The 20,961-nt window shown below is 56.6% G+C and overlaps 1 protein-coding gene across 6 annotated transcripts in view; it reads right to left on the bottom strand.

The window, feature by feature from the left end:
- STAB2 (stabilin 2) overlaps nucleotides 1-20,961 on the bottom strand; it is a 137,623-nt gene that overhangs the window by 14,500 nt on the left and 102,162 nt on the right. For 4 of the 6 annotated variants that reach the window (XR_008665914.1, XR_008665916.1, XR_008665918.1 and 1 more), the window contains exons 45-60: nucleotides 19,541-19,660; nucleotides 18,638-18,685; nucleotides 17,711-17,794; nucleotides 16,196-16,342; nucleotides 15,268-15,408; nucleotides 14,438-14,497; nucleotides 12,963-13,139; nucleotides 11,639-11,728; nucleotides 9,599-9,745; nucleotides 8,301-8,357; nucleotides 7,135-7,261; nucleotides 5,787-5,936; nucleotides 4,349-4,453; nucleotides 3,285-3,392; nucleotides 2,363-2,556; nucleotides 692-833 (exon numbers count right to left, since the gene is read on the bottom strand). Coding sequence is in view for 1 of the 6 variants with exons in the window: in XM_055336600.1 (XP_055192575.1) it covers nucleotides 692-833; nucleotides 2,363-2,556; nucleotides 3,285-3,392; nucleotides 4,349-4,453; nucleotides 5,787-5,936; nucleotides 7,135-7,261; nucleotides 8,301-8,357; nucleotides 9,599-9,745; nucleotides 11,639-11,728; nucleotides 12,963-13,139; nucleotides 14,438-14,497; nucleotides 15,268-15,408; nucleotides 16,196-16,342; nucleotides 17,711-17,794; nucleotides 18,638-18,685; nucleotides 19,541-19,660 (1,897 nt within the window). In the remaining 5 variants the exon portion in view is untranslated. The remainder of the gene's footprint in view (nucleotides 1-691; nucleotides 834-2,362; nucleotides 2,557-3,284; nucleotides 3,393-4,348; nucleotides 4,454-5,786; nucleotides 5,937-7,134; nucleotides 7,262-8,300; nucleotides 8,358-9,598; nucleotides 9,746-11,638; nucleotides 11,729-12,962; nucleotides 13,140-14,437; nucleotides 14,498-15,267; nucleotides 15,409-16,195; nucleotides 16,343-17,710; nucleotides 17,795-18,637; nucleotides 18,686-19,540; nucleotides 19,661-20,961) is intronic. The other 2 variants (XR_008665915.1, XR_008665917.1) reach the window with 2 other exon arrangements.

Genomic DNA, 20,961 nt, shown 5'->3' on the forward strand with positions numbered 1-20,961 from the left:
CGAACAGACTAAGAGCGTGTGACAGGTGTTGACCCAGCAGTCATCCCTGAGGTGTGCAAGAACTACCTCACCTGAGTCGCCTCGTCCGAAACACGGCCCAGCCCCGACCTCTGTGGCCCTGATGGACCAGCGCACGAGATGCCCCAAGTCACTGTCTGAACCTCTGCAGTCTCTCCCTCCCCGGCCGCAGGTATGTTCTGGGCCCTGATGAATTTCCTGTTAGCTTCACCTGCACCTCTGCAAGTCCCATTTGGCTCTTTATTGTGTGTTGTGAGGCTTAGTTTTGTGACACCTGTGGGTTCAGACCGTCCTTGGAGGACAAAGCCACACAAGCCAATCAAGGTGCATTAGCAAGACAGCTGCTAAGAAATTGCATCATCACATGGCTTCCCCCCATTATTCAAACCCCAGCTGCGCTCCTGGGATGCAGCTGCAGTCGATAGTTGCTGAGCACCTGGGGGAAGCAGGGGTCAGGAAAATGCGTGACGGAGGATGTTTGTGCTCCCCCTGCATCTCAGGCTTGGCTCTGTGCTGTTCCTGAGACCGAGGCCCGCCACTTCCTAGGCCCTGGGCCCTGGACAATGCATGGGCTGTTTGGCATGGCTTTTTAATTTTGTTTTCGCTCTTGCAACAATTCCCTCCCCAGCCTGAGGCCCGGGCACTCTGGGCCAGCAGCCCCCAGCCCACTGACCCTGGAAGTGGAGGTCAGCACAGTTGGCATCTGCGTGACACTGCCCGTTGTCCTGCAGACAGCGGTCGAGGGGCAGCTGCTCTGGCTCACAATCCATCCCGTCTCCCACGTAGTGACTCTTACATTCGCACTTGTGCTTGCCCTGTGGGGACAGAAGAGTAGGTGGGAGGCCCCTTTCCTAGGACCCCAGGACCCTTGCGTGCCCTGCGGGCCACCAGCCAGCCTTGGAGGCGCCCAGAAGCACAGGAAAGGTGCTGCCTGTCTAGCAACAGTTAAGGTACAGGCTCCCGGTGAACCGTCAGTGCAGCCCAGGTGTCACGTCTTCAGAAAACATGTCCCTGCCCTGGGAAGTGAAGCAGCTCCCAGCCCTTCAATCACTTGAGCCCACTGCATGAGCTTCCTGACTCTCCGTGCATTCTGGAAGTATTTTGTGCATCTGTTTCTGCACTGGGCATCGCCCCTTCCCTCCATAAGTTCTTAAAATTTTTTATTTAGATTCAATTTAATGAACATATAGTGTGTTATTAGTTTTAGAGGTAGAGTTTAGTGATTCCTCAGTTGCACATGACACCCAGTGCTCATCACATCCTGTGCCCCCTTCAGTCCTGTCACCCAGTGACCCCGTCCCCCTCCCCACCTCCCCTCCAGCGACCCTGTTTGTTTCCTGGAGTTAAGAGTCTCTTATGGTTTGTCTCCCTCTCTGATTTCATCTTATTTTATTTTCCCTCCCGTTCCCCTAGGATCCTCTGTTTTGTTTCTTAAATTCCACATATGAGTGAGACCATATGATCAAGGTCTTTGACTGATTGATGTCACTCAACATCACACCCTCCAGTTCCATCCACGTTGCTGCAAATGGCAAGACGTCGCCCTTTCTGACGGCTGAGTATATGGACCACATCTTTGCCTGTCGTCTGCCCATGGACGCCTGGGCTCCTCCCTTAGTCTGGCTGCTGTGGACACTGCTGCTGTAAATGTTGGGGCTGCTGTGTCCCTGACACTGACAGCAGCACAACAGTGGGTGCCTGGTGACCATTTGCAGAATCAAATTAGCCGAGTGAGGAAACGGAAACCCAGTGAAGTTAAGTAGCAGCCCAGGCCCCAGAGTGTAAGTAGGGGCACTAAGGCTCACACAGTAATGCTGCGTTCACACTTATGACCATAATGCACATCGTCTTCCACCATCTTCCCTTCCCAACAGACGGACTGGGCACCAGGTCACCGAACCCACTCTAAAAAGACTTGAGTGGGTGCCCAGACCTGCACTTTTCCTGCCACTTCTTGACGACATTTTAGATTTAATACCCTTTTTACTTTGGATAATTCTAGATTTGTAGAAGAGTTGCCGTGACAGCAGAAAGAGCTGCCATCCACTCTTTACCAGGTTCCCCGTGTGATGTGACCCTGGCACATTCGTCAACACAAAACAGTGAATGGTGGTGGCACATGACTATGGATGGAACAACACACTTCATGTAATTTCCCCAGTTTCCCCCTCGTGCCCCTTCTCTGCTGAGGATGCTGCTTGGCACGGAGTCTGCAGACATAATAAAGTGTAGCCTTTGTCGGGGGAGGGGAACGACCTCGAGGAAGACGCAGAGCCCGAGGCCAAGGGCCGTGTGGTTGGGCTGGGCCAGCACTGCTCCCAGATATCCCCAGGGAGGCACTCACCGGGCCGGTCATCCTGCAGGTGGCATGCTCGTGACACCCACCGTTGAGGCCGTCAGCGCAGGGGTCTATCTCTGTGCAGCTGCGGCCATCCCCTCTGTAGCCTTTCTGACAGCTGCAGGACACCTCTGTGCCCTTCTGGGAACACTGGGCCACCGTGGCACAGCCCCCATTGTTCTGTCTGCAGAAGTCCACAGCTGGGGGCAGAGCGAGAGGGTGCATGTAGGCACAGTTGGGGGAATGCGGGCTTCAGACAGGGTAGGGGTCAGCCTGGGCTTGGGGGCACTGGGAGGTGAGTGCACCCTTCTCCACAGGCCCTACCTCTGTGACACCAGGGTCCCATGGCTGACATCCTCACATACCTGAGCCCTTTCTCACATACCCCTGGCCTACACTCTGGCAGTGGCTTGCTGAATGAGTTTGGGTGTTTCTATTTTTTTTTTTAAGATTGTATTTATTTATTCATGAGAGACACAGAGAGAGGCAGAGACACAGGCAGAGGGAGAAGCAGGATCCATGCAGGGAACCCGATGTGGGACTCGGTCTCAGGACCTCCAGGACCACGCCCTGAGCTGAAGGCAGATGCTCAACCACTGAGCCGCCCAGGTACCCAGCCATTGTTTTTTTTAATACTTTAATATATTTTCTGAAATTTTTAAAAGGCTTGATTATTTGCAGAGTTTCACAAACCTCTGTAAAATAAAGCACATCACTCTGAGTGTGCACGGCGATTACAGAACAGTGAGCTGGCAGGGGCAAGTCAGGCATGAGCAAACCCACCAAGGACGCGTAATCCCACAGATGGTAGGTGTTGGGACAGCAACCCAGGCAGGAGTGGAGGCTCAGCATGTGGTCCAGGCGCTGTGACCAGGTGCCGCCCTGCTCCCACCCTGCCCCAACCCATACACGCACCGACAGGACCTACCTGTGCACGTTATTCCGTCCCCTTCGTAATTCAGGTTACACTCACACGTGTTGTTTTCCCTACAGGTGGCATGAGCAGAGCAAGGAGGCATGCATGCTGGAGGCACAGCTGTAAACGAAGGGGTTGCCATTTGGGCCGTGCCTGTGGTGTGAGGCCCGGGCAGCATGGGGACTGGCTCTCTGGCCAGTCACAGAGTTTCAGAAGTGGGAGGATTGGGGGACTTGCCCCAGTTCCTCCAGCCTGGAGGTTCTGAGGTTCCAGGATTGCTCCTTCATGTTCACACACAAACTCTACAGTGTCACCCAGGTCAGAACGTAAGGTGTCCCCATGTTAGAACTGCATTCCTCCACAAAGTACACTTGGCAGATTAGCTCAGGAGTCTCAGGTTGCTTCGGGCCAAGGAAGAATGCTGTGGTGCCCCCCTGGCCCCGGGGTCTGTGGTGGGCGCTGGCCTCCATAGCCGGGATGCACCACCAGCACAGAGGGCTTGGGTTGTAGGGGACAGCTTGGGAAACCCGCTGTTCGGGAGGGGTGCAGCTTGCGGTGATGAAAGCCATGATGGAAAATGAGGATGGCAGCTGGTGTTGGCGCCCAGGGCCACCAGGCAGGCTGCAGCACCGCCTCCCACCCTCCCAGCAAACCCTGTGGAGGGCAGGTTCCCAGGGCCATTAGTCTAGTGACTCCACAATCAGGAGGTCACACCCGGGCTGCAGACAATCGTGAATCTTCTATGCAAGAACTGCTGCTGGGCACACATCTGGGCCTACACGGGATCCTGAGCCCTCAATCCTCCCAGTCCTGTGTCTGCCTGAGGCTGCTCCTTCCGTGGTGGCCGTGGTGGCCCAGCACTGTGCACCGGCTCCGCGGGTCTCAGATCAACCTCTCCAGCCTGTTTGCCTAATGACCCACCTCCTGAGGCCTGGGGCCACACCCCCAGACCATCTGTCCCCTATGGGCAAGGAAGCACCCGCCTTCCCGTTCTTTCCCGTTCTTTCCAGGCGTCGCTCAGCCCTGCCAGCCCCACATGGATGCTCTCGGGGCTGGGCTGCTGGCCCGTGACTGACCTGTCCGGGTGTCGCAGAAGCGGCCTGTCCAGCCCGCCTCGCAGAAGCAGCGCCCGGAGCCCGTGGTGCCGTCGTCACACTGTCCGTGGTCAGAGCAGCGGCAGGCTGTGGGGCAAACCCGAGCCCGGTGAGTTGGCGGTGGTGGGGGTTCAAGTCCCGCCAGTCTGCTCCGGGCCACCTGTCGGCTGCGTGGGCAGCTGGCCTCCCAGCATTCATTCATCCAGAAGTTCCAGAACTGACATCCCAAGGGCCCGTGGCTACCACGGGGTGGACTCGACGGGGCACCTAGCTCACTGGGAGGACCCCAAGCCCTGGAGTTCCTGCTGTCGTGGGGCTACAGTCCCGGAGTGACGGGGTTTGGACACGTGATCGCCCATCGCGCTGGGTGTCAGGGACGCTGAGGGAGGGGGCGGGGGGCAGGAAGGAGCAGCACGAGGGCGGAACCGTCCCTGGGCCCCACAGAACTTCCAGGACTGGCACCCGGGCTTTCTGCCCTCACCACCTCGAGCATGATGGCCCAGCCGGTGGCTCTCACCTCCATGCTGCGCTCCGGCCCCCGGAGGCGGCAGAGCCCCCCCCCCCCCGCATCCTCCGCCTCCCCCCCTTGCCCTGACCCCACTCCACCCCATGGTCCCCTGCCCCGCCCCCTCCCTGCCAGCCCCAGTGTGTTCTCCTGGCAGCCGCCTTTCCAAAGTGCTCAGCACACTCCCCGGTGTGCAGTCCTGTGCCGGCGGCCACTGCACTGAGAACACAGAGAAGTTGGCTCTGGCCAGGGTGCTCCTAGGAGCCTGGCCCTGGTGGCCTTCAGACTGCCTCTCTCCCTTCTCTTCTTTGCCCACAGTGCGCAGCCAGCCTGGCCTCTGCTGCTCCTTAAACGCCATGCTCACGTCTGCCTCCCGGTCTTTGCACCTGCTCGGTTCTCTTCTGGAAAAGCCATTCCTCTGGTCTGCACTTCTCAGTACTATAGCCCTTGCTATACATGGCAACTTAAATGGAAGCTAATTAAAAGTGTAGAGATCCATTTCCTGGTCACACATTTTGAGTGCTCAGTAGCCACGGAGCAGGTCGCTCCGGTTCCTGAAGGGACAGGGAGAGAACGTTCCCAGCACGACTGCACTGGTTTGGGCAGAGCTGCCGTTGGAGCCCCTCACCTGCCCCCGACCATCCACAGCTGGCACATACGGATGACCACTGTGCCCAGCACCAAGGGCAGTCGTGAGGATTAAGGGAGGAAATATACCTGCCTGGCACCTGGTAAGTGCTCTGCAAACATGAACTGCAAACCCTGAGGTGCCAGTATTACCCGGGACCGAGTCAGCGGCTGAGTTGCGGCTTGTGTGGCTAAGGGGCCAGGCCTTGCACCTCTAGTCCCGGGGCAGGGGAAGAGGGGAGGGGTCAGGCGGCAAGCAGTGTGGCTGGGTGGCGAGGGGGCACGTACGCTGGCAGTCAGGCCCGAACCTCCGCGGCAGGCACAGCTCGCATGCCGTCCCGTTGAAGCCTGTGTTGCATCTACACTGCCCTATGCCTGAGTACTGGTCCAGGCAGACGCCACGGTTGTTGCAGGGAGCTTCGGCGCCTCCGGGGCAGGCTGGAAGAGATGAGACAGCGCTGACCTAGAAGCCTCCCAGCCAGGGTCAAGGAGCCCAGAGAGGGCGAGGCCGGGGCAGCACTGAGTGTCACCAGACGTGCAGGCCAGGCCAGCGGCCTCTGCAGGACCAGCTTAGGTGTACATGCTGGATCCCCGCGTGGTGGGGTGCTTGCTGAACCATGCACGGGATTGGGGGTCAGCGGACTGGAGGAGATAGGGGCTGACCCGCTTTGAGCATCAGTCCTCTTAGCTTGAGCCTGAGCTGAGGAGGAGGAGGGGGGAGTAGACCGCACTGTGACCGAGACCATTGTGGGAATAAGGCACTGAGCACACGTAAGGGGGTGTGCCGATCACTTCGCACTTGGGTGATGAAGTGTGGATACTGAGGGATCGCCCCAGAATTTTCTCAGAGGCGCCACAATGAGTGGCGTGCACGTGGTTCAAACCAGGGCGTCTGGGGATACCCTGTGGGGCCTCTCGCTTGCTGCTGATCCTCTCCCCGTCTCAATATTCTATCTGTAAAATGGGGGTAACAATAGACGACCGCCCAGAGGTCGTTGGCAGGTTTAAATGCTGTCACATAAAGGGAGGGGCACTCAGTAAACGTGCTTGGTACAAACACAGGCGCAGATTGCAGGGGCCCCAATAGTTGTGGTGCAGCGGCCGTTCATGTGTCACCAGCCAGAGGTTCTGTCCGGACCCAAAGGTTCCAGGATGGGCCCACGAGTCCTTTTGTGATGAGCCCTTTCCTGGCAGGGTGGGAGGGGCGAGGAGCATCTCCGGGGGCGGGGACGTGGCCCTCGCCTCATGTCAGCGCAGCACCGGCGCACGTGCGCTTCTGAACATCTGAACTTACCCGGTACCGGGTATCGATCCCACACTAGCGTCAGGAATGAAACTGAGAGTTGGCAGCCCCGGGGGCGAGTGTCTTATGCTCCCACCCGAAGCAAGGTCGCGACACAGCGACAATCTAGGCTCTCGGAAATCTCCGCAAAGATCAACATATGGCCACGGGAGAAGCAGGAGCCCAGCTATGACTGCTTGCAGCCCTTTCCTTAGAGGCCTTACTGGGAGCAATGCTCTCCACCCCCACCCCCACCCCGCTCCCGCCTCCTCATTCCCACCCCACCCCACCCCCCCTCTGTACTTTGAAAGGCTGCCAGGTCCGTGCCCAGTGGCAGGTGAAGAGGCCCCTCACCCTGGCAGTCCCGGCCATAGTAGCCCTTGCAGCACCTGGGGAGCCGGATCACCATGGTGCACTGCTCCCGGCAGCCGTCCAGGGAACCCCGGAACGACAGGTTGTAGCGACACTTCTGCTTCACGCCCTGAGGGAAGAGAGTGCACTAACCCTCTGCTCCTGAGGCCCCACTCGGGCTCTTTGGTTCTAATTGGTCCCAGTGGAGGATCCGGTCTGGCCCAGAGGGGAAGTGGGGGCTCTGGCGCTTTGATAGGGAAATGGATGGGGGAAAGGGCAGGTTTGGAGTCCACAGAGAGCTTTCTTCCCAGTGGTGAGAGGAATGCCCAGCAACCCTCAGAGCTGTCTGCAAACAGGGGGGCTTGGGCAGCGGGTGGGGGACCTATAGCTTTCCCACAGGGGTGGGGGTCTGCGGCAAGGCCCCACATCGTGTGGGTAACAGTTGCGTGCAGGGGTGTTTTTGTTAGAGGTTTTACTAGCAGAGAGGAGGGAAATTGACTTTGGGATAAGGACAAAAAGCAATATTTAATGAGGGCTTACTATGTGCCAGACTCCACACCCACACTTTGAAACGTCCCTTTCCTAATAAGCACACACGCGATGGTTATTAGCTCCATTTTACAGAGGCAAAACCATATAGATGACGTAATCTGTCAAAGATTACCCACTGGAATTATATCCCAGAGCCATGGCCTCCAAATTTCCTGGGCTTACCGCTCTTATGTTCCTTTCTGGGCCCTGATCCTACAGTTGGTCCTGACCAGCTCTGTGGCCTTGGCCTGACTGCTTACCGTCTCCGAAAGACATTTTTTTCATATGTGGAGGAAATAATAGCTTCCTATGAGACGTATAATGAGGGGAAATGCGTAATAAATAAGAGGCCCAGCTCTCAGCTGGGGCAGCAATATTGGCCAACAGAATGCAGCTATGATTTGTGTGATTATCATTACTAATGAAGTCCTTTTTAGGTCTACATCCCATGCTTTCTCTAGACAGTTCCTGGAAGGTGGGGAGTAGGTTGATGCCTAATTGTCGAAAGAATGACTGCAATCGCAGTTACACAACATCTGCACATATGCTCAGGAACACACATGTGCTCACACCTCAGAGGATGGGGTCTGACAACGGAGCAAACACACTCTCCCAGGCATCGCCACATTCATGTTTACCTTCGGTTTGCTCCACCTCGGGCAGCTGGGCGTATTGGCACAGCTCCAACAATCTCCCTATGCATGGAAGAAAAGAAATGCTCAGAAACCAAGAGTATTGGGAAACACAAGGGTATGCCCTGGTCACTGCCTAGGTGAGCTGACCGGGAACTCCATCCTGATTCTCATCCTGCTGCAGCCAAGACCACAAATGCAAGTGCGGCAGTTTTGCCGCGGACAATTCTGAAGTATCTCTGGCCTTCTAGGCCTTGGTTTTTGTTCTCTGAGGTGGCAAGCGCCCCGCTGTCTGGAGCAGCACCAGGGTGGGTGGTGTCCTTCAGACCTCAGTGGCGGCTGAGGGAAATGTGCATACTGTGCCACTCTGCCGGTTGTGATACTTTGGGCCAGCCATACTCTTGGACCCTTCATTTCCTGATCTACAAAATTGTGGTGCTAATTCCTGCTGCTACTTGACCTTCCTGGGACTGATGATGGGAAATGTCAACTGCAAACGTGTGCAAATATACTTGGGGAGTAGGAAGGCCACAACGTGTGCAGCGGAAAGGACAACTGATTTTTCATCTCCTGGCTGCCTGGTGTCTGGATAATTTGGGATATTTCTTGAAACACTACAATTCGCCAGGTACTAAAGCCAACTGGTTGCAGACTTGGCCACGCAAGCCACTCCACCTCTTTGAGACTCAGTTTCCAAATCTGCATCATTGGGTTGCTGGTAACAACTTCTACTATTGGATTACTTTAGGGGTGAGCTGAGCCCTGAGTCCACTGGCTGGCTCAGAGGTGCAGCTCTAAATAATACTGGGTGGATGAATGAGTGTGCAGTGTGACAGTGCCTCTCAGACAGGGCCTGGTTGGACATTCAGTCACCATTGGTAAGTGAACAAATGAGCGAGGACATGGACAGGGCGTAGGTGGCATGCCATACTGGGCCTGGGCCGGGCTGCGTGCTGTTGCCAGTTTGCAATCACAGCCCCGCCAAGTACGGCGGATTAGCAGAGGGCGTGCGCTCTGTGGGGAGCCGATGCCCCTACAGGTGGGTCTGAGGAAGAAGAGCATGTTGCTGCGCAATGGGCAAGCAGTTGCACCCAGCAGGCCCCTCCGCAGCGCCGGGATGCGTGGATGGGCTGCCGGACATATGGGTGTGTGCCTGGCCTGGATGGGGCCTGTAGACGCTAGTGAAGAGGACCCACCCTGGCCCTCAGATCTCCTGGCAGCTGGCCTGGCTCCCCAGCAGTGCCCAAGCTGAAGCAGGAGGTCTCAAGCCCTGGCTCCCCCATTACGTTGTCCTGGGGACTGACCGAGAAGTTGTATGTGGCGAAGGTGTCACAGCGGCCGCCGAGGGTGGCACTGACCAGGAGGCAGTCTATGCCGTAGGCCACTCCCACGTCAAACAGCAGTTCTCGTTGTACAATTCTGCATGGTTGGTCATTCAGGAAGAGGTCGCCCTGCGGGCAGGGTGGCGGGGCAGAGAGTCAGCATCCGGGACTTGTCTTCCTCCCAAGGCCGCACAGCATGGTCAGCACCCAGGGGACCCAGGAGGAGCTCTGTGGACGCCCACCCTTGCGTGTGTGCGGTGTATGTAGTGGGCCGTGGGGTGTGCCCCAGGCGTGTGCCCAGGGGCACTTTGTGTGCTGCACCTGCACGAGCCCCTCACCTCCCCACCCAGTACCGGGCCCAGGACCAGGCCAGCTTCGAGTGGTGTGGACACACTGGCCTGGCCTGTTGGCCCTGAGCGCACCCTGTGGCTGCTGGGTAACCAGCCGCCCCCCACCCCTCACAGTGGGAGCGCGGTGGGGGGGTGCCGTGGGAGAGGCAGAGAAGCTGAGGGGCGGGGCTCGGGAGCACGTGTTGGTGGGGGAGGTGGCCACTCAGGGTGTGTTTTGAGTGGCGCTCCCCGCGGGGCTAGAGGGACGGACTGTGACTCCGTAAGCAGGAGACAGCGTCCCTTCCCTATGCCACCGAATCCTGCTCTAGGTCCATGATGTCACTTTATGTGCAACCAGTCTAGAGCTTTCTTCTGTGGGGTGCACCCAGTGGGCAAACTGTGGAACACATCCCCCCCCCCAAGGAAAGTGTCTGGTGGGGGGATGCAAGGGACAGATGCGGTGTGATTCATGGAGGAGCCCTGGGGCATCCCCCGCTCCTCTCACTGCTGTGCGACCACAGCAAGGTACTGAGCGTCTCTGAGGGCCAGCCGTTTCCAGCAGGTGGACAGGGTTGGGCTAATCGATCCCTGCCAGGGGCTCTGAAGGCTGCACTAGCTCACAGGCGCCCAGTGCACGTTCCTGTTGCACCTCTCCGTCGGGCTTCATCTATGGACAGTGCCGGGATGGGTGCAACGATGCAGGGAGGGCTTCCTGGAGGGGGTATAAAGCTGCCCATGGTCCTCACATTCAGGTTATCAACTCAGTGCAGGTGCCAAAGGGATTCTGGCTGCTGGTAAGACGATGTCCCAGGGCGCTGCCCAGCAGGCTCCCAGCAGGCACCGGCTCAGCTGGGAACTGCATCCTTCTGTCCTTCCTCCTTTGTCCTGCTGGTTGGAGCTCCGGCAGCCACACTCTGCCTTGAGGTGGCTCCAAGGTGGGACACGTGCTGCTGAAACCCCAAGGGGCTCCCCTGAGGAGCCCCCACACAGCTCTGGGTCAGCTGCCCCTGGCTTTCTTGGAAGAAGACAGAAGCCGTGGACACCCGGAGGGGTCAGCGGTGGAGCATCTGCCCTCAGCTTAGGTTGTGATCCGGGGACTTGGGATCGAGTCCCACATTGGGCTCCTCACAGGGAGCCTGTTTCTCCCTCTGCCTGTGTCTCTGCCTGTCTCTCTGTGTCTCTCATGAATAAATAAATAAAATCTTAAAAAAAAAAAAAAGACGCAAGCCCTTGGATGTTTAAGCCATTGTCATTAGGGTTGTGCTACATGCCGGACACAGGCCAGGCTACTATTATCCCATCAGACTCACATAGGGTAAGGAATCACGGGGATGCAGGACTGTGGGGGCACCAGCCAGGGGAGTGGAAACTGTAGCACCCTCCCCTCAGGCCATGGGGCAGATGCAGACTAGGGCTGAAGGGCAGGGGCTGGTGAGGCTGTGGGGTGTGGTGGGGGGAGCAGTGCTGGCCAACCCCCTGCCACAGTGTGGCATCTTGCTCTGCAAAATAAATGCCCTAAACACAAAATCCACCCAACGCTACTCTCTGTGAGGCTACAGGTCCCCAATGGCCACCAGGGCTGCTGCTGGCCGGGATTTGCCAGGGCAGTGCCCCTGAAGGTGGCCCCAGTGAGAAGCATGTCCTGGAAAGGGCGGTGGGCACGGGGGGTGGGGCGGCAGTTGTCAATACTCACGATGTCACCACCAGCTCCACACTTCACACCCAACTCTGAGCCCTGCAGTGTCTTCCAGGCAGTGGCCCTGGGGAGCTCCGCTGCCAAGATCTGTGGGAGGGACGATGCCCTGTCAATACCCTGCATGTGGACCCAAGAAGCACCCGTAGGAGCTTTGCCAGCAAAGCACATCCAGACAGACACAAACTCTTCCGGCTTGAAGAGGCTGTGGCCGTCACCATAAGGTGGGTAACCTGGGCTCCCGGGGGGTATGCCCTCCGAGGGACGTCTCTTCCAGCTGGGCTTGCATCGCACCCCCTTCCGAGCCTCACGTACGCTCAGGCTCAGGACCCTGGCACTGCTACAGGGCGTACAAAGCCAACCGTGGGATCCATGGGTCGGGGCAATGGCAGAGGGCACCGCCACAGGGTCAGCGGTGATCCCTCATAAGTGCTGTTGATGTCCTGATCCTGAGACCTCTGAATAGGACCTTTCCTTAGACATAAGGTCATGGCAGGTAGGTGTAGGTAGGATGAGGTTACAGTGAGTCGGGGATCCTTGGTCCAATGTGACTGCGTCCTTATCAGGAGAGAAGAGCCACAGAAACGTGCAGGGAGAGGACAGCCCGTGGCAAGAGCAGCAAGGCTGTGGGTGCACGCCAAGGATTCCCCGCCACCACAGGAAGCTGGAGAGAAACATGGGACGTGTTCTCCCTCCAGGCTTCTGGAAGGAGCAACCTTGGCAGCTCCCTGACTTCAGGTCTGCAGCCTCCACGACGTGGACGCCTGATTTCTGTGTTTCTAGCTTGTGGTTGTTGATGCGCAGCCCAAAGGCCATGATGCAGGTGGGATGAGCCAGCACAAGTGAGGGCCCTGGGCCCCCTTGGATCAGACAGACCGGGTCCTGCTTGAATGCTCAGGGGGCCAGGCCATCAGCTGGGGCTCCTGTGCCACTGCAGGGTGCATCTTCCCTCATCCCGGGGGTCGGCCCAGGTGCCAGCCACTCATGGCACCTGCGGAAGCAGCCCTGGACCTCTGGACCTAGGGTGGGCCCCCGGGACAAACTCGGGGAGCCTTGCCAGCAGCCACCTGCCCTGTGAACTGGGGCAGGGGGAGAGGCATGCTGCAGGACCGCAGGGGAGTGGTGCTCCGGGGACCATCTGCAGTGAGGGGAGCGGGGTGTTGGGCTGGGCCTGGGACAGGGTCAGCTGGTGAGGCAGGGGACACTCAGGTGTCCTCACACCATGGACATGGGGATCCACCGACTGACTGTTCCTGGGACCCATGCTCCCCTGCCCCCGGGCCCCGGGCATCCCCATGCTCACGTCTGTATGAAAATGAGCTACCTTGGAATCTCGAATCACATGGAACTTCAGATACTCCTTGAGCTTGTCCTTGTTGTCTTGGTTGAACAGGAAATCCTGTTGTTCAGGGGGCAGGGCTTCCAGGGCTCGGTCACTGGGCCAGAAGAGAGTGACTGGAGTGTGGATAGGGTCGGTGATGATGCCTAGCAAGCCCAGGTCCTGAAACACAGGGATCGAGGTGTGCGCCTCAAGGCCCAGCCATAGGGGACACAGGGGCTTTCTGGGACCACAGCCAGTGTGTGGCCCCGGGGCTGTCCTGGGGCTCCTGGGACTCCAGCTGGTGCAAGGCTGATGGCCTGTCACATTCCAACAGGCCCGACCCGCATTTTCTTCGCTTGCCAAACAGAAAGTCAAATTCTGGGCTTTTGTTAATAGAAAAATAACCTTTCACAAATGTGTGTGTGTGTGTGTGTGTGTGTGTGTGTGTGTGTGTGTATGTATGTGTCCACTGCCCGAATGTTTTAATTTCTGGAAGATCCAGTCAGTATTTCCCCCATATTTAACTTAAAAAAAGTGAAACTTGCACAGTATTGAGATACTCTGTGTATTTATAAGGTTTCTAATCACATGGCCTCAGAAAAGAGAAGGCCAGGCGCATGGAGAGGCATCGTCTAGACAGCATCTGTGACCTGGGCATGGCCTGCCCCTTGGGCCTGCAGGTTTTCCCTACAACCCTATAAGCCTTATTATCATCCTGTACTCAGGCTGAGGTTTGCTAGCTTACTATGAAAGCTCGTGTTTGGCCAGATGAGATGCTCAGATCAGGGGTGGTGATGAGGTTCCGAGGCCAGGGCACCAGCAGCACCATGGAGTTGCATCTTGGGTGCCTTGAACCCGTTGGGAAGGGCCCCTCAGGGCTGAGCCCCAGACTGTTGTAGACATGGCTGGTCTGTGCCGAGGTCCAAGGACCGGGCCACAGGAGTGTGGCAGGGGCTCTGAGGCTGCCCTGGGGCCTTTCAGGGTGGTGGATGGATGGGGGAGCTCGGTGGCCTGCTCCCCTGGGTTCCCCTCCGAAACCTCTGTCTGAACAGTTTCTCTCTACTCAGCTAGTGGGAAAGCATCTGAAGCCAGGAAGGCTTGGTCCTAAATGCGACTTGCACTCACGCCACAGGCGTAGATTTTCCACATCTGTACTCAGGGCCTGCTCATTTCGCAATGGAGGTGACAGTCCCAGACGTGAGCCCTCGTTCAGGAACTGGAGCACCCTAATTCCCTCCCTTGCTCCAGCTTCCAACACAGAGTGCCCTGGACAGCTAAAAAGGCCCCACACTGTGTTGGGAACGTGGTGGCCGAGTGTGGCCCTGTGCTGTAGCACACCAGGACTTCCCCACGCAGATCCCACAGCTGCCTCAGATAAAACACCGAGTGGCCAAACAGGACACCAAGCACAGCAGCAACCACAACACACAACAGTCCAACCAACAAGGTCCTGAGATGCCGGTCCCCTGGGCCTTTACCTGCAGCAAGCTGCTGAACTTGGTGTAGCCGTGGTTTACCGCCACTGTCGTCAGGTTTTGCTGAAAGACAAGAAGTGGAATGATGGTTTCCTTCCATGGCCCACGAAGCACTTTCACAGAAGCTTAGCTGGATGCAATATGCCTGGGTCCAGGTACGCAGGCAGAGTGGTCGGCACCCACTCCACCTCCAAGCACCCGTCCCTTTCCAGGTCCCACAGGCACAGGCGCTTCTGTGACTTGGTCGTGGGATTCAAAGTTACCTTTGCTCTCGATTGGAAAGGAGTTTTATTCCAAGTTTGGCTTGACTGATATCTATCTATCATCTATCTTTTAAAAAGCATTTATTTATTTATCTTAGAGAGCATGTGATAGTGGAGAGGCAGAGGGAGGGGGAGAGGGGTATCCTTAAGCCGAGCCTTACTGAGCGAGCAGCTAGAGTGGGGCTCTGTCTCACTGCCCTGAGGTCATGACCTGAGCTGACACCAAGAGTCAGATGCATAACTGGCAGAGCCCCCTGGGAACCCCCCGTCTGTCTGTCCTTTACCATCTGTCTCACCCAGCTACGTGCGTTTTCTCCATCTTCCAAGTCTGTGCAAGACCACGTAGCCTTGGGGAAACCAAAGGAAAGCTGACAAAACCCATTTATCTACTTAAATTAGATTTTTTACCGATTTCCTTCTTACTAGAATTATATTCATCAGGATTTTAAAGGTAGCTTGAGGTGGAAGCAGGAAAATGAAAATGTCTCCCATGACACGTCCACATCAGAGCTGTGACAATGACTCATGAGCATCATGGGTTTCTGCTGAGGGCTGACGGGGGTCACCCACCAGAACCCTCCCGGAGGCATCCTTGGGGGTGACCAGCAAGTTCTGGGGGGACAACAGTCTGTCTATGATGTGGATGACTCCATTGGTGTTGATGAGGTCACTGGTCACGATCCTTGCCTGATTATTTATGTACACCGTGTCCTAAATCAACAAGAAAAAGGGAACAGGAAATGAGCGCAGAGAGCAAGAGACACGAGATCATGCCTTCCAGGTTGCTTTACCCACAGGCCGAGTGGTTGTGCGTGGGGACGTTTACACAGAGCCTGGGGCAGAACTTGAAGATCCGGGTTCCTCGGACACATTCGTGTGTTATGATTGTAGAAGGAAAGCTGGGACAAAGCTATGGCTCCCGCCTAAGCAGCTCCTGGCACATGACCACCTGCAATGGTCAATTTGCCGTGATCCTCAAATATGAATAACGAGCACACTGAGGTGGCTCCTGTCCCCCACAAGGTGTTCACACCACCCTCTCTCCCTGCTACATGCTTGTTTCTCTCGGCTGTGGATTCCGCAGCCACCACGTGCTCCTCCGCTGGGGGTGAGGCCCAGTGTCCAGCGGCCCTGCCCAGGCCTCTTCATCCTTGTCTGGCTTCCAGCCTAACCCCGTCAACTGCTTGCCTGAGTTTTGATTCCAGCGATCCGTACTTGCCATGTGACCTTGGACGAGGCACCTGCCCTCGCCGAGCCCCGTTCCCTAATTTGTAAATTGGAGAAAGGAGTAGTTTCTATGTCCTGGGGTTATTTTGAGGATGAAGTAAGTTGGCGCACGCCGGGTACTTAGCGTGCTACCTGCCCGTAGGAACCCCTGAGCTTGCACTGTGCGCTGTCACCACTGTTCCTTGCGGTGCCGTTCTGCAGGGGAGGGGAGGGGACGAGAGGGGCCCTGTGGGTGGCGGGTGTTGTCTTGGAGCCCTGGGGTGCTTCTCACCTGAGACACAGAGATGACGATGCGCTCCCCTTGCAGAGATGTAGCATTCGGGGTCAGCCGCAGGTTCTCCAGGAGCAGCTGTTGGCAGGCGACCACGTGGTAGCGCAGTACCTGGGGCATAAGGCCCTGCCTGTCCCAGTCTCTGACCTGTGGGAGAGGGGGGTTGCTCGGGGGACCTGGCTGTGGCTGCCCCCTGACCCCTGGGCCCCCCTGGACCTCCCTCCAGGCCCCTGAGCACCCCAGAACTTCCCCCAGGCCCCTGAACCCCCCGGAAGGAGGCTGTCATGCTGTCGCCCAGGCCTGGTGACACGTGCGCGGGGTCCTCGCCAGTGCCCTGCGTACAAGGCAGCCTCGCAGCAGGAGGGCCCCAGGGTCCCTGGCCTCACAGTCACCTCAAGTGTGGTGGGGCCCAGAGTCCCGTGTGCAAACTGTGGGGGACACTGCATGGTACCCCCCGGGGGCACCGGGCCCGATATAGACCTGCAGCGTGGACACCATCATGGCACTTCCCCATGTGAGCCAGCGCACGAGCACTGTTCACCATGAACAAACAGCAGGATGAGGAGGAAGAGCCACAGATCCTCATGGTCTCACAAGATCCCTCCTGACACTTATTACAGAAAAACTATTGAATGTCCACATCCTCCAATAGGTATTTGTGCAGTTGGCTTCAGGGTGTCCAGAGCGCGTGCATGGGGGGTACTGTGTGCGGAGGGGTGCAGGCTCTGTAGTCAGCAGCCCGTCCTCGCTCCCCACTTGTTAGTCCTACAGCCTCAGGACGGCCTGGCCCGCAGAGTGGGGACAGCAGCACCCAGTGACAGCGTTGCAGTGAACTAGCCTGGGCCGGGTCCCAGACACAGTGTCTGGCACACTCGGTACATGTCTGCTACCTCATTATATGCCAACGGGTAACCCAGCAGGAAGAGTCCCAGTGAAGCTTAGGGTGCTAGAGGCTCCGGTAAGGTGCACAAGAAAAAAGACTTATTTAAATTACTTTAATCCAGCTTTGCTTTGTTTTACTTACTTTTCTTTCTTTCTTTTCTTTCTTTCTTTCTTTCTTTCTTTCTTTCTTTCTCCTTCCTTCCTTCCTTCCTTCCTTCCTTCCTTCCTTCCTTCCTTCCTTCCTTCCTTCCTTCCTTCTTCCCTTCCCTTCCCTTCCCTTCCCTTCCCTTCCCTTCCCTTCCCTTCCCTTCCCTTCCCTTCCCTTCCCTTCCCTTCCCTTCCCTTCTTTCTTTTTTGTCTATGGAAGGTTTGGATTATTTAAGAATTGTTAAATGTTTCCAACCTCCTACCCTACACAGGAATGTAGGCCTCTGGCCATTGCATCCCAAATCCACTTAAATCCTTTCCCTCTATAGGGCCCCTATGCTGAGTGGCAGCCTGCTCCATGGCAGATTGCATCTAGCTCATCCTAAACCTTCCACCCAGAAATGTCTCCAGCATTGGGTCCAGGGTGACACCCAAGCACCAGGTGCCAGCCAGTCCCAGACCTCTTCTGCTCGCCTTCACACTTACCCGAGGCTCCTCATCGAAGGCTGTGGATAAAGGTGCAAAGACGGTGTAGGGGCCTGGGCCGCTCAGGTCTCGGACAGAATGCTCCTGTGGGAAGGAAGGTGGGGCCACATCCTCCTTAATATCATCATGGGGACGGGGTTCCAACAAATAGCAGACAGAGTTGAAGGTGGCAGAGCCAAGTGATCACCAAACTGGACACTCTGTGTTTCATTTAGTCTTGAATTCAGTCATCCCAATTCTTTTAATCTAATTTAGTTGAATTTATTAATTTCCTTAGCAAGAGCACATGAGTGGGGAAGGGGAAGGGCAGAGGGAGAGGGAGAGACTCTCAGGTGGCTCCCCACTGAGGGCAGAACCTGATGTGGGGGCTCTGCCTCACGGCCCTGAGATCATGACCAAAACTGACATCGAGAATCGGATGCTGAACCAATGGAGCCGTGCAGGTGCCCACATTCATTCCAATTCGATATTATTGAAATGTTTATTTTCATATGGTCACAAAAATAACATATGCTTATTGTAATAGAGACTGGAAAAGCCAGCATGGAGGAGGAAATGAGCACCCTAATCCCACTGCGCTCTCTGGACCTTATGTGGATGCACAATGCGTGTAAAGATCTCACTTACTATCTTCACCCAAAGACTCAGCCAATCGCCCCAGTGATGCTTCCTTCCTGGTGTGACGGCCATTTGTGCGCACGCCTGCGTGCTCATGTGTAGAATGGCCCAGGGTGGCATTGGTTGCACACTTGCTGCCCGTGCCCACTCGAAGCCCGAGAAGTTCCCAAGTGACCAACAGGGACCCTACTTCAGGAGTTCAGCTCCCGGACTTCCTTTTCTCATCCCCAACCTCAGAGGCCCCATCCACTTGCATATCTGGCTGCAGACCCCAGCCCTTCCACTCTCGACACACACACACGTCCTTACCAGCAGCTGGAAGAAATACTGTGACGTTTTTGGGTTCTTGGGAAGCTCCTGGAAACAAAGATGGGGTAGGGCCACTTTAGCTCTGGGAGTTCTTGCAACAACAATCAGGGCTGTCACAGGACAATTTCTCTACGGTGGAGACTCTGTTATATTTTCATCAGGAAATCTGCCCCAGGGGGCCTTTCTCAAGTCCCACCCACAGGCCCCCACGGATGTTCAGAACGACTCTGGGGACGTGCTGTGAGTTCCCAAACCTTTCTGGAGTCACCATCTGATTCATCAGAGAAAGGGCCCACCATTTCCAGGAGCAGTGGAGCTTTCAGTGCATTTTTAAAAGTTCAAATATTAAAAAAAAATCGGTTATGGGGTTTGTGGCAGATTTCATTTCTCCGTGAACAAGAATATTCTTGTTAGCCACAGTGCTGCGGTCCCTCTTGAAACCAGATAACAGAACATCCACGTTATAAAGGGGTAGAAACCCACAAGGGTCACACAGCCTCATCCTTGGTGTAGACACTCATGTGCATGCACACACTGGGCACTGCAGGAGCCACCACAGCAGAGTCACCTGTCACATACGTTACCTCTGATAACAACTCGATAGACTTGGTACCATTAATATTTGTTTTATGAATTAGAGAGCGGACGTGTAAGGAGATGATGTCAGTACCCAGGGCCACATCTCTAATGGGCAGAGTTGAATTCCAACCCAGGGGCCTCTGACTTGGAGAATTCCCGCTGGTACATACAACCCCTTTTCACTCCCAAGTGACGTAAGAACAGTCTTTCACATTTGTGTAGAGTTTTACGAGCTACAAGACGCTTGCCTCTTCCTTGGGGAGCCTGGATTTTTAGCACCGTGGGGGTGTTGGGTTTACTTGATAGGCACATGCCTTTCCTTACCTGGTAGATGTTGCCACGGCAGGTGAACCCATCCCCGATGTAGTTGGGCTTGCAGGTGCACGTCCTTTCTTCTCGCCCCGTGTGGTTGCACACGGCAAATTCACTACAGCCACCATTTTTCTGGTAACATTTCCAAAGGGGGTTGGGGGTCAGACCAACGTGTCTCCCAGTGCCAATATTCACGAAGCAGTTCTGCACTGACATTTATTTTTTTGACTCATTCTCTGACTTGTTTGCAGAATTTGCCCCTCTCATGAACTCATGTCTCAGTTCCTAGATTTGGAAGGGCCATTTGTCCACACACCATCCCGAGATGCTCGAGTCCCACCCAGCAGATGTCCAGCCCCGTGCAGACAGGCCCAGAGGTGCCACATGGAACATTTCTTGGCCAGAAAGTCACCAATCCTGTCTGACAATTCCCAGCTTTCGGCTTAAACTCCAATCTCGTAAGAGCCAAGGAAACAGTCGTCAGCTGGGAGGCTACGGGTAGAAAGCAGGACACGCCATCCTGGTTCCACAAAGGGCCTAAACCTCTGGGAGCTGGGATGGAGAGCTAACATGGAAACAGCAGAGCAGCTTTCAGAGCGGATGCCTGTGGGGGTCCCGGGAAGGACTGCGTAGCCCAGGCTGTTTCTAAAGTGGGGAGAAGGTAAATTCAGGAGAAAGAACCCTGCGGGGATGATGGGCAAGGAAGGCAATGGACCCAAACTCCTGCGGTGAACGCCTCTGACCTCCTCTTCCTCCAGCTCGGCTCCTGGAGGCCCTGGGAGGTGGCACCCAGCGGGGGCGCTGCCTGACTCCTGCCCGGCTGCCAGCTCCGTGAGCTCTCCCGACTGGCCTCCTACAGACCACTCACCATCTCCCCCAGGTACCCGGATTTGACTCTGGGTTTGGAGCTGCCACCGGATGTGGACACTGTGTAGGCACGGCACGGCGGCTCCCCTGCATGGACCCAGGCCCCACCGAGGGCCCAGGACCGACCCCTCCCTGCCACAGGGCGTCGTTATCTCAGTCCACACAGAGGCCTGGGACCTTGCGCCCCCCCCCACCAGGCAGACGCCCCCCCCCCCCCCCGGCGGACACCTTCCCCACTTGGCTGACGCCCTCCACAGCACCCCTTCCTGCCCCACGAGCCCTTCCCGGGCCTTCCGCACTCATCACCTCTACTCGGGTCCCCACACTCTCCGCCTCTCCCCACAGAAGTCTATCGGCCTCTCTATCTGCCTCTCTGGAGAGGGACTATCCCGCAGACACTATGTCCCGCACCCCGAGGAGCTCTTCCTGCCTCACCCTCACTTCAGGGGCTCCAGGAGTGGGGCGCTGGGCGGGGGGGTGGGCAAGGTGTTGGGCTCATTGCTCTTCCTCGACTGCCTCAGAGCACCTCAACTCTCTCATCCTTCCCAGGCACCCCCCAACCCTGC

This window comes from Nyctereutes procyonoides, unplaced genomic scaffold, assembly GCF_905146905.1.
Source record: "Nyctereutes procyonoides isolate TBG_1078 unplaced genomic scaffold, NYPRO_anot_genome, whole genome shotgun sequence".
NCBI classification, from domain to species: Eukaryota; Metazoa; Chordata; class Mammalia; order Carnivora; family Canidae; genus Nyctereutes; species Nyctereutes procyonoides.